The 16,225-nt window shown below is 44.5% G+C and overlaps 1 protein-coding gene across 1 annotated transcript in view; it reads left to right on the forward strand.

Annotated features, from left to right (window-relative positions):
* Nucleotides 1–145: 145 nt before the first annotated feature.
* Nucleotides 146–16,225, forward strand: part of LOC147466092 (uncharacterized) — a 38,357-nt gene continuing 22,277 nt past the window's right edge. The window contains exon 1 of the mRNA XM_086523802.1: nucleotides 146–581. Coding sequence (XP_086379928.1) covers nucleotides 255–581 — 327 coding nt within the window. The 5' untranslated portion in view covers nucleotides 146–254. The remainder of the gene's footprint in view (nucleotides 582–16,225) is intronic.

Genomic DNA, 16,225 nt, shown 5'->3' on the forward strand with positions numbered 1-16,225 from the left:
GGATCACAAAAGGGTAACTGTGCTGCACATGTGATGAAGGGCGGCGTAAAAGCTTGGCGTGGGAACAGGCTCGAAGAAAGAGTTGATTCGCGGGGCCTGAGCACTTAGAAGGGCGCCACGTTGTGAGCATATAAATTTCGGAGAAGACTCAATCAGAGAGCGAGAATGGCAGCTGGTGAGGAGACGAGGAAGAAGACGACTATCGAGCTCGAGGAGGAGAGTACCTACATGGTTCTGGCTACGCTGAAGAAGTGATGGTGTGCAGCAGCTTTGAGGGCGTAGGCTGGGGCGCTGCATTGACGAGAAGAGCGAGGCAGGAAGAGGCAACCGACCCGCTGGTAGTGCTGGGGCTGGACCTCTTCTTCACTAACGTCCTTCCGCGCCTCGATGCACCATCGCTAGCGGCCTGCATCGCAGTCTGCTCGGCTTGGCGCGCCTGCTGCACTTCTGACCTCCTCTGGGCCCCCCTGTTGTCCCGCCTCCTATCTCTACGTGCCCACCTCCCCCTCCCCCTCCTCCGCTCCCCCTCCCACCTCTCCCCTTACCACGCCTTCTCAATCACCATGCTCGACGCATCCAAGGTGCGTCCCTCTCCCCACTTGTTTTTCTTCTAGAATCGATCCTGCCACGGATTCTCTCTCTCTCTCTCTCTCTCTCTCTCTGAGACACACACACACACACACACACACACACACAGCGCCTTACCTCATTCCTTCTGCGTGTCGTCTCTTCCTTCCTTTAAGTCCTTACTGTATGTGAGTTTTGCTTGCATTTGTCCACCAAGATTATCGGCTTTTCTCTTTCTCGGTAGTTTTATCGAAGTTTCTCTCGTCGGATATCATCAAGATTGACACCCCTTTTATGGAAGCGGGTAACTCCTTTCCTTTTCTGTGAAGCTACATCACACTCTGAGCTTACCATTCTTCCCTGGTATAGTCCTTAGCAACTATATCAGGGTCAACTATCCAGGATTTTGATCAGATTTGTACTTTGTGTGCAATGGGCGACTGACCTTCTGTTTTTTGGTCCCGGGGCAAAATCCGTGTTCAAAGGTAGTAAGTGCAGAGAAAATTCGTAAATCTGATGACATAGGGTTTCTTTCTGGAATATCCAGTGAATCTTGATTTGTTCAAGAAGTTAGACCTGTGTTTTCAGGTGTGCGACCTCTCTCTCCTAGCCAGACGGTCCGACATTCTTGGTGCCTACTAGGATAGAGACGGCCTTCACCCAAGCCAATCCAGGCACTACAGCGACATAGAAGGGTGGTTAATCGGAAAAAGAGCGAGTTTTTCTCGCTAGAGATACACTTTTTGGGACACATTGGCTCTGTAGAGGGTGTGGCCAATGTTGAAACCATCAGAGATTGACTAGATTTTGAAGGATGTAATGAAGTTTTAAGCTTTTTGGGCTTATGCTCGTATTACCGGCGGTTTATTCAAAAGTTTGTAGATTACCTCGATGGAATAAAGTCGCTGATTTCTTTTTGAGATTTCAAGGATACTAACGGGCTGATAGTATTTTGTTGAATGAATCTATGTAAAGAAGTACTTTGGAATGGGGATCCTAAAATGAATTTATTACATGTGTATTGTTTGAGTGAATGTTTGAAAGACGAAATGACTACAACATTTTGTCTTGTTCACTTGAGGGGTGGTATGGATATGATCGTAACGAGATTTAGTAGATCAAGACATCCGTAAAAAGATGAGCGCGGTCTGGATGTGATTGCTAAATAAGTTACAATAATCATGATTCTCATCTCAGATCTCGACGAGGAAATTGATGTGAATGTTTAGTGACTGTTGTCTTCGTGCAAATGTTGCAGTACGATTGTACTTAGAGTCAATGTCTGCTGAATTGGTTTTTGTCCTCTGTCTGTTTTAAAGGCTTAATTGAGGGCAACTACAATTCTTTCAAGAGGGGAGTATGTCACATGGTGATGACGTAGCATGGCCTAATGGACAAAGTCCGGACAAAAAGAAGCCAAATCCCTGGTGAAAGGGCCGGTAGAAGTGTAACCAATTTATGGAACCTGGCCGAGTGGCCCAATTTTTAAAAAGAATTCACTTACAAGTTGTACAGATTTATGGTACCTTGGTTGTCACGTGCACATCTAACCCTATGTATACGTGGACAAGCTACTTCATGACAGGGGTTCAGATAGCCTAGCTTAGGAAGTGATCTGACACTTTTGTGAGTGTGTTCGCAGACCGTGCATGTCCAGACACTTAGATTAGATGCATATCCTCTGGTTGCACACAAGCATGATCATCAGATTTCCATCAGAACCCATCAAGAGCATTTTTATAGTGCATAGACCTATTTTCCCTATTTTTGACATTTTTCACTTATTATTTTTAAGTGACTTTTGTTGGGAACTAGGTAGGGCAATTTTAGCAAGCAGCTATATAAGAAACCTAGCGCTAGTACTTTCTGACAGAAGAGGCAGCAGGAACTTTGCGTTCAACAGGCACCTTCTCAACAAGACCCCCTCTCAACAAGACCCCCCACCGGCGGTAAACATAGCGTTTTCAGCCAAGGACCAAGCCTAGCGTTTTTCGGCATTGTAGAGCCCCCTGGCCTTTTTGCATTAAAGATCAACCGGCGACAGCAAGACCACAGCAAGGACCTAGCATTTTTGCAACAAGATTACAGATCAGCCCTAGCGCTAGCAGATTTGCATCAGTCGACAGTTTTCAGCCCTAGCGTTTTTGCATCAGCATAACACTTCAACATATTGCAGATTCACCGCGACGGAACACCAAGAAGCATTAGCGGTTTTAGTTTTAAGCAGTCAGACACCGCAGTAGAACACCCGAACTTCGCAGATCTACCTTCCCGCAACTGATCCTTGCTGCACGGTCAGATTCAGCGTAGTTTGCAAGCCCGCAAAACACAGATTTCAGCATCTGCGTTTTCAGCGCGTTGTCGTTGCATCGTCATCATCGACATAGAGTCAGAATTCAACAGATTAAGATTTGCAGATTTCATCCATTAGCATTTACAGATTTCAGCCGTCTCGTCGTCGTCCTCGTTGTCGTCGACATCGTCGGCAAGTCCAAGCATTGTAGAGATTTGTGCAATCATAAGTAGACCTCTCTCGCCATAGAGAGTGGGGCCTTGGGAGGAGGGTTTGACAACATTCTAGTGTCGTATTCTTCTCTCTCTCTCTCTCTCTCTCTCTCTCTCTCTCTCTCTCTCTCTCTCTCTCTCAGTCTTAGCACCTTCATTTACAATGTTCATCCACTTTGTTTGTGTCCATTGCACTCTCACTAAAGGAACGGAAGGCTCTCCCTTCTGCAAGTAAAAGGAACCCTTGAGCACAGTTCGGAGCACTCTTCTTGAGCAAAGTTCAACATTCACTTCCGCTGCACCTTACATTGGTATCAGAGCTTTGACAGTGTTCTGTATCACTCAAGGAAAGAACCACAAGAACCATAATTTTTTTTTTTGCTTGTTGCGGTCGCAGGTAACCCAAGTCCTCATGGGCGTGTCGATTCCTAATCGTGTTTTTGAAGAGTGACAGGAATCCCAAGAAAGAAGGGCTTGTCTAGCCTCCCCTTGTTTCTCTTTTCACTCATTGAGAGCGGGCCGTGCACTTAGCGGCCGACCAATCGATGTGAGGTGGGAAAAAGCAACCTTGGTGTGAGCGCAAGGCCGCCAAGGGGTGCGCCCGTGGAAAAGAGCAGAACTCGGGTGAAGAGAAGATCCTTCTCTAACACAAATTGCAAGCTAAAGGAGAACCTCAAGAACCGCAAGAACTCAAGAACCTCAAGAACTCAAGCCCCTCAAGAACCTCAAGAACCTCAAGACCCCCAACCCCAGACCCACAAGAACCCAAGTTCCTCGTGAACTTTAGAACCAAAGATCTCAGTGTATGGTCATTACCCGAAGCAGAATGGATACTTTGCATGAAGTTGGTGAGCATGAAGAAGGCGGCGAAGAAGAATTTCCCCACCAAGGAGGTTTTTCTGACCCTCTCCCTTTCCCATCTACGTCACGGATTGTACTAACTCCTACGGAGGCTTTTGACAAGATGATGATGGACTGGAAGTTAAAACGCGAAGCAAGAGAAGCAGAAAGAAAGGCATAACACAAAGGAAGAATGGCAGTCATAGAGCTTAAGTACACAGAAAGAATGGTAGCCATAGATCGTGAGCGTGAAGAACGAGAAGCAGCATTTGATCGCGAGAACAAAGCAAGAAAAGCAATGAACGGCCGACACATGAAAGAGATGTTGCGACTCTCTTTTTGGATTAAACAGGCCGGTTTCATGGTTCCATCCCCGGGATTAAATCACTTTTTCCCATAGAAGTGAGCCTTGGTCAGTTTGGGCTTGAAGACATAGGGGATCATAGACCAGACACAGGGAATTGCAATTATGGCTGACAGACCAGATGATGTGACTGAAGAGGTTTCCTCTTCGCAGGGTCAACAGACACATGAAGTGGGTGAGTCTTCAAGACCACCCTAGACGGATGATGATATATTCAGGACCCAGTTGGCTACTGCTGTGGCTATATTCACACAAGTAATGCAGAACCCGAGGTCTTTAGCCTTTCTGCAACCTCCTCTTCCGTCTCAGCAGGTTGGGTCACTGGATCATATTAAAAAGTCTGTTAAGGCTCAAGCACAGGTGATTCATACTGCAGAGTCAATGGAAACATCTGTACACTTGACGGAGAATATGCAATCTCCACAACCTGTGCCTAAGGTGCAAGAACAGGTGGCTGAGATGCCAGTCTTTCAAGCTGTACCAGTTCAGCCAGCCACTTTTCAGCAGCCTATAGTTGGTTCTAATGGGTAGGGAAGCAACCCACAGGCTATGCAACAAGTCTTCTCACCACCTTCAGTACACCCTGGCTATTTTGGAGGTGGATCGGTATTCCAGAGCATGGCTGGTCATGCACTTGGAAATCAGTTTTACACGCTAGGAATAGTGTTCGGGGGTGCTCAAACAATGATGCCTAACCCCATGTATGGTGTCATGGGTATGCAACCAGGGTTTCAAAGCACTCAGGGCCAATTTGGGATGCCACAGGCAAATTTTGGTATGGTTGGAATCACAAATCAACAACCAAATATGGCATTTCCAGGTCAACTTAATAGCGGTCAAGGAACACAGATGAATCCTAACAGTGTTCCCATGTTTTAGTCACTTCCATATGACAACTTAACGCCGCTGGAGAGGCCAACTCCGTACAAAGAAGGTGGCAAAGGTGTGACATTCATGACCTTTACAGGGTTTGATGACAGGAAGAAGGCTCTCTCATTCCTCCAGCAGTTTGACAAGGCCTATGCAGGGGGAAACTTTACAGAGGCTTCAAAGGTCCGTAAGGCAGCCACTTTCTTGACAGGGAATGCGGGACAATGGTGGACAACTTTATTGCTTCAAGGGCAAGCTCCGTCCACATGGATTTACTTCAAGCAGATTTTTGCAGCAGCATGGTTATCTGATGACTTTGAAGCAGATGTCATGACAGAATGGCACCAGCTTAATGCTGCTACTTGCAAGAATCTGGATGACTACAATCAGAAGTTTTGGAAAGCTCTACTTCTAGTTACTTCCTATAGGTTTGTGCCATTGGCAGAACAGATTGAAAAATACTGTTGTGGCCTACCCAAAGGATTGAGAAAGTGCTGCACGAAGACCGAAGTCACTACTTTGACGCAGCTCATCGAGGTAGCAAACACTGGCAATGGTTTGCTCAAGGGAGAAGATTGTGAATTTAATACTGGCGTCAAGGAAGGATCAGCCAAGAAAAATTCAGCAAAGAAGTACGTTCCCAATGAGGTTCCTAAAGGGACTCGGGAGCCAGCCAACGCAGGGAAAAGCAAAGCTACGGCTGAATCAAAAAAGGGACCAGCAAAGAAATGGAAAAGACGTCTTCCTCGCAAGTCGGAAGAGCCAAAGAAGGTCCTGAGGTCAGAGAACAAATGCTTTATCTGTCAGCAGCCTGGCCACATTGCTTACAATTGTCCTCAAAAGAAAAGGCCAGCCGATTCTGAAGACAAGGAGGACAGGAAAGGAAAGAGGCCCATGGCTGGTCTAGTACCAGATATGGTGGGTGACAAGCCAAATTCAGATGCAAGTGAGCTTTGCAGAGCATGGGGAAAGGTTAGGGATCAAAGAGTGCTTATCTTCTTTGATCCAGGTGCCAAAGCCAACTTCATTTCCCCAGAATTGGCTTCAAAGTTGGGAATCAGACGTGAAGAGATGGGGTATACAGCAGAGGCAGGTTTGGCATGTCCTGGCCATACAGAGGCTGTGACACTCATCATCGGAAAGTTGCGCCTACATATCCAGTCCTATGTAGATGTTGAAGAATTTTACAGCATGCCACTGGACAGATGTGATGTGTTGCTAGGTATTCCTTGGTTGTTTCGTGTACAGGGAATCATGGATGCCTACAACAAAAAGATCACTGTACAGAGCGGGGGAAAGACTCACATTCTGGATGTAAAGCTTAAAGGGGAGTCTATTCCCACTGTATCAGCTTCTGCTATTACTTCTGTAATGAAAAAGCATCTTTCTGCGTACTTGGTTTTTGCACGTGAAGTGTCAGATTGTGATGAATCAAATTTTTCTGTGTTAGATAAAGAAAGGTCAATGTTTTTACAACAGTATAGTGACTGTTTTTCCGATTCATTACCGTCTCAATTACCGCCAGAGAGACCCGAGGACCATGCGATAGATTTGGTGCCAGGCAGTAGCCCACCAAATAAGCCTCCGTACAGGGTTAGTGCGGCTCAACAGAAAGAGATAATGAGCCAAGTACAAGAGCTGTTAGAAAAGGGGCTGATTCAGCCCAGTTCATCTCCATTCTGTTCTCCAGTGTTGTTGGTGCAGAAAAAGGATGGCTCATAGCGTATGTGTATCGACTACCGTGCACTGAACAAGAATACCATCAAGAATAGGTTCCCTATACCTAGAATTGATGATATTCTGGACAAATTAGAAGGAGCAGCTATGTTTAGCAGGATAGATCTAAAGAGTGGGTACCATTAGATCCGCATTAGATCAGAGGATGTGCACAAGACTGCTTTTAGAACAACGTCTGGCCTTTACGAATTTTTAGTGATGCCCTTTGGTCTCACAAATGCTCCTGCTACGTTCAATAGGATGATGGACAGAATTTTCCGTCCACACCAGCAGTTTGTTGGTAGATTCTTTGACGACATGATAGTCTACTCAAAGAATGAAGAGGAGCATAGGCATCACTTGGCCATTGTGTTCAAAGAGCTACGCAGCCATAGGTTGCTTATCAATGCAAAGAAAAGTGAATTTTTTCTGGAAGAGATTCATTTTGTCGGACACATTGTCTCAAAAGATGGTGTCAGAATGGATCTTGCTAAAGTTGAAGCGATCAAGTCATGGCCAGATTTGAAGACGATGCACGATGTCTGAAGCTTCTTGGGACTATGCTCCTATTACAGAAGGTTTATCCGAAATTTCGCTGAGATTGCTTCACCTTTACATGCTCTTCAAAAGAAGGTAGTCACCTTTAGATGGACATAGAAAGAGATTTTAGCTTTTAATCTCTTAAAGGAAAAGATGACTTCAGATCCAGTCATTGTGTTGCCAGATCTTAGGAAGTCATTTGTGGTCTAGTGTGACGCCTGTGGTAGTAGCATTGGTGCAGTGCTAATGCAAGATGGCAGGGTAGTAGCCTATGAGAGTAGAATCTTGCAAGGGCCAGAAAAGACTATGCAAGTCTATGAAAAAGAACTGCAGGCCGTGATTCATGCGCTCTTAAGTTGGAAACACTACCTGCTAGGTGCAGATTTCGTTGTCCAAACGGATCATCAGACCTTGCGATACTTCTTGACACAAGCAAAGTCATATGAGAAGCATATGCGATGGGCAAATATTCAGCAGGAGAGGAAGCGCTAGCAGAACGATGAGGGAGAGAGAGAGAGCTCACGTTTTTGGGGAAAACTCAATAAGTGAGTTTTGGGTTTTTTATTATAAGTGACCTTTAAAAATTGTGTCCAGGTTCATATTGAACCTGGACAAAGTATAAAAATGTACAAAAAGGGGTTATTTAGGCCTTTAACCCAACAACCTCCCACTTAAAGGCATAAATGACGCCTTTAAGTTAACCAACTCCCACCAGCTGTATGCAATGCTCATGTTGAGCCTTAGCAAGACTCTTGGTGAGAACATCTGCAGGGTTATCCTGTGAGTGAATCTTAGCAAGGTGACTAGACCATCCTCCAATACCTGTCGTATGAAGTGGTATTGCACATCAATGTGCTTTGTCCGTGCATGAAACATAGCATTCTTGGCCAAATAGACAGCACTCTGGCTATCACATCCCAAGACAGGAGTACTAGCAGGCATACCAAGCTCTTGGACAGGTCTGCCTAACCATATGGCCTCTTTAGAAGCCTCAGTGGCTGAAATATATTCAGCCTCAGTAGTACTCAATGCCACAATTTTCTGTAGTCGTGAACACCAAGAGACAACACCACCAGCAATAGCAAACATATAGCCACTAGTGGACTTCCTGGTATCCAAGTCACCTGCCATATCTGCATCACAATAGCCCTGCAACTTCAGGTCACTTTTGCCATAACATATACACCTAGATTGTGTACACGACAAGTATCTCAGAATGCATTTCACAGCTTCCCAATGTGCTTTGCCGGGATTGGACATGTATCTACTAACAACTCCCACCGCATGGGCAATGTCAGGACGAGTGGCAACCATAGCATACATAAGAGAATCACAAGCTGATGCATAAGGGATTCCCTTCATAGCATTCACTGCCACGTCATCCTTTGGGCAATCGGCTTTGCTAAGTTTTGTGTGTGGAGGTAAAGGTACTCCAAGTGACTTAGCTTCAGCCATGTTAAACCTGTCAAGTACTTTAGCAATGTACTTTTCTTGAGATAAGAAGAGCAATTTCAGCTTTCTATCTCTCTTGATTCTCATGCCCAAGATGTGCTCAGCATCACTTAAATCCTTCATTGCAAAAGCTGAATTCAGCTGACGTTTAAGAGCATCAATGGTAAACTTATGCTTCCCAGCAATCAACATATCATCTACATATAGCACAAGGATTATAGGACTTCCATCATTATCCTTCTTTGTATACAAACAATGGTCTGAATTGCTGCGTTTAAAGCCTTGAGACATCATAAAAGTATCAAACTTTTTGTACCACTGACGTGATGACTGCCTCAAACCATACAGCGCCCTTCTTAGTTTGCATACAAGTTCCTTTCTATCAGGAACTACAAAACCCTCAGGTTGCTTCATGTAGATATCTTCATCAATGTCACCATGAAGAAAAGCTGTTTTTACATCCATTTGATTCAATTCTAAGTCAAGCACTGCAGCGAGAGCAAAAGGACATGCAATGTCGTAAGCTTTACAACAGGAGAAAAGATCTCTTGAAAGTCAATCCCCTCTTTCTGTGCATACCCTTTGGCAACGAACCTTGCTTTAAACTTGGGCTTTCCATCAACACATTTGACCTTGTAAACCCATTTGTTAGGAAGAGCCTTTCTTCCTTTAGGCAATGGCACAAGATCCCAAGTATTTTTTGCATGCAAAGATTTGATTTCCTCTTGCATCGCAAGCTCCCACTTACTGCTTAACTCACATGATTTTGCCTCTTTGTATGTAAGAGGCTCACCCTCATCTGTCAACATAACATGATGCAAAGAGGGGTCAAAGCGCTGTATCAACCTTCTGACACGAGTAGACCTGCGTACCCAATGATCTACATTCTCAGGCACAGGTTCTACATCAGGAGGCAACTCATTTTCAGCATGCTCATGCTGCTGAAAATCATTTTCAGCCATGACAGGTGGCTGTCCATCCTCATTTGGAGCATCTAAATCATGTCCTACTTCTTCTGGCTCAAGGTTAACCGGCTGATTATCAATTTCAGCTTGCGGTAATGCATCCTGACTCCTGAGGCTCTTTTTCAACATCAATAGGTGGCAAGAGAGGCTGAAATTTGACCGATTTCTTGTCAATTTCAGAAGATGTAGCATTTTTCAACAATTTAGTCTCATTGAACACTACATCTTGGCTGCGTACAACCCTCTTAAACTGAGGCAACCATATCCTGTAGCCCATTTCACCCTCTTCCCCATAACCTAGGAAGAGTCCTTGGATGGACTTGGCATCTAGCTTTGTCCTCAAGTCATTACGAACATGGACAAAAGCTTCGCAGCCAAACACTCTCAAATGATCATAAGAGGCAGGTTTGCCAGATCAAACCTCCTCTGGAATGTCATTTTTTAGCGTACTGTTAGGAGGGCGATTGCATACATGAACTGCAGTTTTCAAAGCCTCTCCCCAAAACCCATGAGGGAGATTAGCTGTGGACAACATGCAACGCACTCTCTCACATAAAGTACAGTTATACCTCTCAGCCACACCATTAGAAGATGGATTATAAGGGACTGTCAACTCTCTTTTAATCCCATATTCTTCGCAATAACGCTGAAATTCAGCAGACGTGTACTCCCCCCATTGTCAGATCTCAGACATTTAAGCTTACTACCCTTTTGCGTGCTCACAAAAGCATGAAACCTCTTAAATGCATTAAATGTCTCACTCTTATTCTTTAACAAATATGCCCAGCCTTTCCTAGTGCAATCATCAATGAATGTAACAAAGTATAATGCACCACCAAAAGACTTAACAGGCATTGAACATACATCGGAGTGAATTAAATCAAGAGCATTAGCTTTGCGGCGAGACACCAGAATAATAAGAAGACTTCTTTTGTTTACCATACAAGCAGTCATTACAAAAATCTAACTTGGTGCCCTTTACATCAACCCTCTTCAAAGAGGAGAGCACATCAAGTCCCTTCTGGGTCATATGGCCAAGTCTTTTGTGCCACAACTCCAAATGAGAAGCAACTTCGGCCATTGCAAGAAACTTGCCAGGCAAAGCTTTGCCATGTAAATAGTACAATGTACCACTCTTGCATCCCTTGACAATGAGCATTGATCCCTTAAGCAACTTCCATGAACCCCCAACAAAAATGGTTGTATAACCTTGTGCATCCATCTGGCCAACAGACAATAGACTCTTCTTGATGCCTGGTACATACCTTACATCTTTAAGCATAAACTCTTGGCCATTGTTTAATGCCAAGCGCACAGTGCCCATTCCTTCAATGCCACAAGCATGGTTATCCCCAAGGTAAACCTTGCCTTACTTGCCTGCATGATAAGAAGCAAAACACTCCACAGATGGAGTCACATGAAATGAGGCTGTGTAAGGCCATCATTTGCACTTAGCAATGCATCAATGACATCTCTACGTGAGATAAGCACGTCTTCTGCATTTGCTACAACAAAATCTGAGGGGCATGAAGCTGCAATTAAGATCTCCTCATCACTGTCGGATAACTCTGTGATAACCACACTAGAGGATACATTGACAGTCTCCGAATCCTTGGAGGAGGTACCTGTTGATTTTTCCCCTTTCTTATCCTCTGTGTTCTTCTTCTCCTGTGATTCCTTCTTTCTTTCCTGCTCTTTCTTGAAATACCTGCAATCTAGCTTCTTATGGCCTTTTCGGCCACACTGGTAACAAGTCACATCCTTATCCCTAGACTTGCTTTTGCTCCTGTTTTGACTCTTGGTACCTGTATTTTGCTTCTGACTTTTGCCTCTCGCATTGTAAGCAGAACTGCCACCTTCCCCACCACTAGACTTGCGTCTAATTTTCTCATTTAAGATGGAGCCTCGCACTCCATCATATGTGAGGTTGGGGCTATTACTCAAAGAAACCACAAGCGTTTCCCAAGAGTCTGGCAAAGTCATCAACAAAAATATGGCTTTCAACTTGTCATCAAAAGGTTGAAGCCCAGTATCCTGTAGCTGACTCATAACACTGGTGAAAGCACTTAAGTGCTCAGAAGCCGACTTGGCTTCGTCAAGCATCATGTTCACCAGTTTGCGCATCAAATGCACCTGATTTACAGGGGTGGCATTCTCATAAGTGGCCTTCAACTTATGCCAAATTGCATGTGCAGTGTCCAAGCCCTTTATGTCCACCAGAATGTCATCGGTCACAGCCATTTTGATATAGGCCTTTGTCCTCTTGTTGAGCTTGGCCCAATCCTCATCCGACATATCCTCAGGCTTTACAGCCAAAAGGACGTCCTCACAATCCTTGAGGAACAAAATCCCCTGCATCCTGTCCTGCCATAGGTTGAAACCTGTACCGTCAAATCGCTTGATTTCCATCAAGCTCTTGGCATCAGACGACGAGGAAGTAGAGGCCATTTGCACGGATAAAAATGCAGCAGAAAGTGTCTACACAAAATCTGAAAATTTTCAGTGATCACAATGTACCGCACGTTGCATACGATGTGCTGAAAATTTCAGCAATTAACAAGTATCCCCAATGCGTACTTGCATAAACCCACAAAAGGCGTACATAAATCTCAATTTGTGTACATAAAAATAGTCCAATGCTGAATTTTCTGCAAATTTACTGTTTTGGCGCATCAATTTGCATCAAATGGACCTATTTTGAGTGGGAAAAGCAAGGGGCATTCACGGGAATCGATTTAGAACACCTTCGTTTTGCTGTTTTGACCTGTGATTTTCTGGTTTTTACCTGTTTTGACCTAATTTCAGCCTGTTTTAGGCTGTTTTGGGAACCCTAATCACCCTAAGTGACACCGGAAGCAAGGGGCTTCGCGATGAAAGCGGAAATTTGACGCGAGAGAAGCCTTCTGCCTACTGTCCAGCCACCTGCGCAAAGCTTCTGAAACCCTAATCTTGCTCTGATACCAGTTGTTGAGCACGCGGCGGTGTATGCAAGTGAAAGAGTACGCGAGGAAGTGCAGTGTGTGCAGAGAGGGGTGGCGAAAGCCAGCAGGAGAGGAAGCGCTAGCAGAACGATGAGGGAGAGAGAGAGAGCTCACGTTTTTGGGGAAAACTCAATAAGTGAGTTTTGGGTTTTCCCACTTTTATTATAAGTGACCTTTTAAAAAATGTGTCCAATATTGAACCTGGACAAAGTATAAAAATGTACCAAAAGGGGTTATTTACTATTTAGGCCTTTAACCCAACAATATCTTGTCCATGTTCCATTTTCAGATTGTGCATGTGGAAGGCAAGAAGAACGTTGTGGCTGATGCCTTGTCAAGGAAGCCACAAATTTCAGCTGTGTCAATTCCTTATCATCATGAACTAGATGATATGAGGGAACAATATGCAAATGATTAAGATTCTAATGGATGGACAACGTCATGAACACTATCTTCTCAAAGATGGGTTCATGATGATGTATGGCAGATTGTGTGTCACAAAGCCATTGCGACGCAAAGTTATGGAAGAGAGTCATGTCCCACCGTATGCAGGGCATCGTGGTATCGATGCTACAGTTAAAGCGGTTGAGACATTCTTCTACTGGCCTACATTGAGAAGAGATGTAGATGCCTTTGTGCGAGAATGTCTAATATGCCAGAAGGTCAAGTTTGACAGGCAAAAGGCACCAGGGTTATTGCAACCACTACCTGTTCCAGATAAACCATGGGAAAGTATTGCTATGGATTTTATCTTTGATCTTCCGAGAACGCAGACAGGAAACGATGGTATTTGGACCATTATTTGCAGATTCAGCAAGCAGGCTCATTTTATTCCTGTCAGGATGAAGATAAAGCCAGATCAGATGGCACGCTTGTTTATGAGCAATATTTTTAAGTATCATGGCATGCCACAATCGATTGTTGGCGACCGTGATCCGCACATGACAAGTTTGTTCTGGAGAGGCTTGTTTGAGAATATGGGCACAACGCTCAAATTCTCTTCGTCATTTCATCCTCAAACAGATGGGCAATCAGAAGAGGCAAATTCTACTGTCCTAGATCTGCTCAAGTGCTATGTGTCAGAGCATAAAGGAAAGTGGGAGCAGTATTTGCCATTGGTGGAGTATGCATACAATAATACAGTGCATTCATCAATTGGCAAGGCACCTTTTGAGATAGTTGAAGGTGGCAAGAAAGTTCCTCCCATATTGCATACAAAGGACAAGATATTTGAAGCAGATAAGTATGTTCAGGACATGGATGAAATGTACAAGAAGGTCAAAGTGGCCTTAGAAAAGACTCAAGCAAAGCAAAAGAAAGCAGCTGATCGTCACCGTCGTGAAGTGGTATTTTCACTTGGTGATTGGGTGCTTCTACGCTTTGAAAAGGCAAGGTTAAAGAAGATGAAGGGCAAGGAAAGATTGTTTCCAAAGCTCAGCATGCATTACTATGGGCCTTTTCAAGTATGCGACATAATCAGTGATGTTGCATATAGGTTGAAATTGCCCGAGAGTTGGAAGATTCACAATGCATTTCATGTGAGTCTTCTCAGACCCTATGTGGGTGATGTGCCAGAAGATATGCCAGCTGAAGATCAGCCGAAAGTTGAGGAATTTGACGAGATCTTGGTCCCGGAACAGATTTTGGCACACAAAGAAAGAAAAGTGAAAGGCAAGGTTGCTAGGCGTTACTTGGTAAAGTTCAGAAACTATCCGTCAATGGATGCTAAGTGGATGGAAGAAGGTGAACTTGCAGAGTCACCAACTGTGTTATCACTTTACCTTGAAGCCTTCGATTTGCAACCTACCTTGACCCCTTGAGTTTCAAAGCTACATGGATTGTCAGTGTGACAATGGCTTTTGAAAGAAATGATGTACATGGTATTTAAAGTGAGCTCAAATCAAGTACATGTTACATGAATGTTAGAGCTGTACATATTGTCAGTTTGGCAATTGCTCTTATAGAAAGTCCAAAAGTTTGCTTAGTGCTATAGAAGTGAGTATTTCTTGTCAGTTTGTCAAGGATACAATAATTGCTTCTATTAAAGGGTACATGTGTAATTGCATTCTTAAACTGTCGGTTTGGGTACGCTCGAAAGTGTTACGGGATCCAACGTGTACTAAAAGACAGTGGCAAAATGCGTAGCTACCATTTTGTCATTGGAAAGTTAATGACTCAAAGGAATGGCAGAGTGCGAAGCTACCACTATGTCATTGGGACAAGGTTCACACGCAGGCATTACATGTGTTGACGAGGTGTTGAATACACTAGGGCTGACAATGAGCAAATATGTGTTGTACATGTGTCGACAGGTGTGCGCACACCTGAGTGTTGACTGTGAGCATGTACGACATAGATGCAAACAAGGACGTTTGAGATTTCAAGAGGGGGGTATGTCACCAGCGTGTGACTACTATCTATCATTTTTGTTGATTTCTTTCTTATTATTTATTTATTTTCACTTTTTGGAAACACCCCTCGGAAAATCTAACTGCCCTGCATTGCATAGCTAGTGTGGAACTGTTCAGAGGGAGTCCAGGCCTCAGGGCAAGAGAGCACTAAGGTTGGACAAGGACTATGGTTAGCCAAAGTGGGATCATTGACTAGCCAAAGTGGAATCCTTTGCTACAGAGGCTACATTTCAGTTTTGGGTGTGGCTGCAGTGTACAAAGGGGGTCGGATGACCTAAAAAGATACAATGGCAGCATCTCCTAAAATTTAGGAAACTGCTATTTTGGGACCTGAAAATGTGTTTGCGTCATTATCTCCGGAATGACAAGGGGAACATTTTATTGCTCTGCAGTGAAGTCAACTGGGCAACCGGTCGGGAGATTTTTAGGCGGCAACCCCGAAACGGGAAATGGCCTGTAAGTGTGCCAAGTGGCACATTTCTGTGCAGTTTCCTCATGCAAGAGAAGGGGGCGCTGATTTTTAAGCTGGGATGAGCCTTCTTTTGCAAACTCTCACAGGTTGAGAGCTATGGAGTGCTTCCTTTCCCTCTTATGTACAGTGCGGTGCCAGGAGTGATGCCCTGCACGCTACGCACTGCTCTCTCTCTCCCCTATGGCAGTATGTTATGCCCCACTAGTGGGCTTTTCATTTGACCAATGTACAGTTATGTGGGTTCATGCGCGATTGCCGAGGCAAGAGACTCTTGCACAGGTACTGGATTAGCTAGCGGCTAATCCCCCGTAGGTACAGGTGAATTCGGAGAGGTTTCACGTCAGAAATCTCGTCCAATTCAAAGGGCAAGTAGCCCTACAAGTGCGGGAGCTTGAGGGCTTGCTACAGATGCGACCGGCACGCAAAACGGAGCCCGAAACAGTGAATTACAGCCTGCTGTGTATTTTTGCAGGTTTAGGGTTTTGGCCATAAACGGACCCTAATACCCCCAGGAGGTTTGGGGACGCGAGGGGACCGCTGTT

The sequence above is a fragment of the Adiantum capillus-veneris genome, chromosome 1, assembly GCF_014529385.1.
Source record: "Adiantum capillus-veneris isolate H3 chromosome 1, ASM1452938v2, whole genome shotgun sequence".
NCBI classification, from domain to species: domain Eukaryota; kingdom Viridiplantae; phylum Streptophyta; class Polypodiopsida; order Polypodiales; family Pteridaceae; genus Adiantum; species Adiantum capillus-veneris.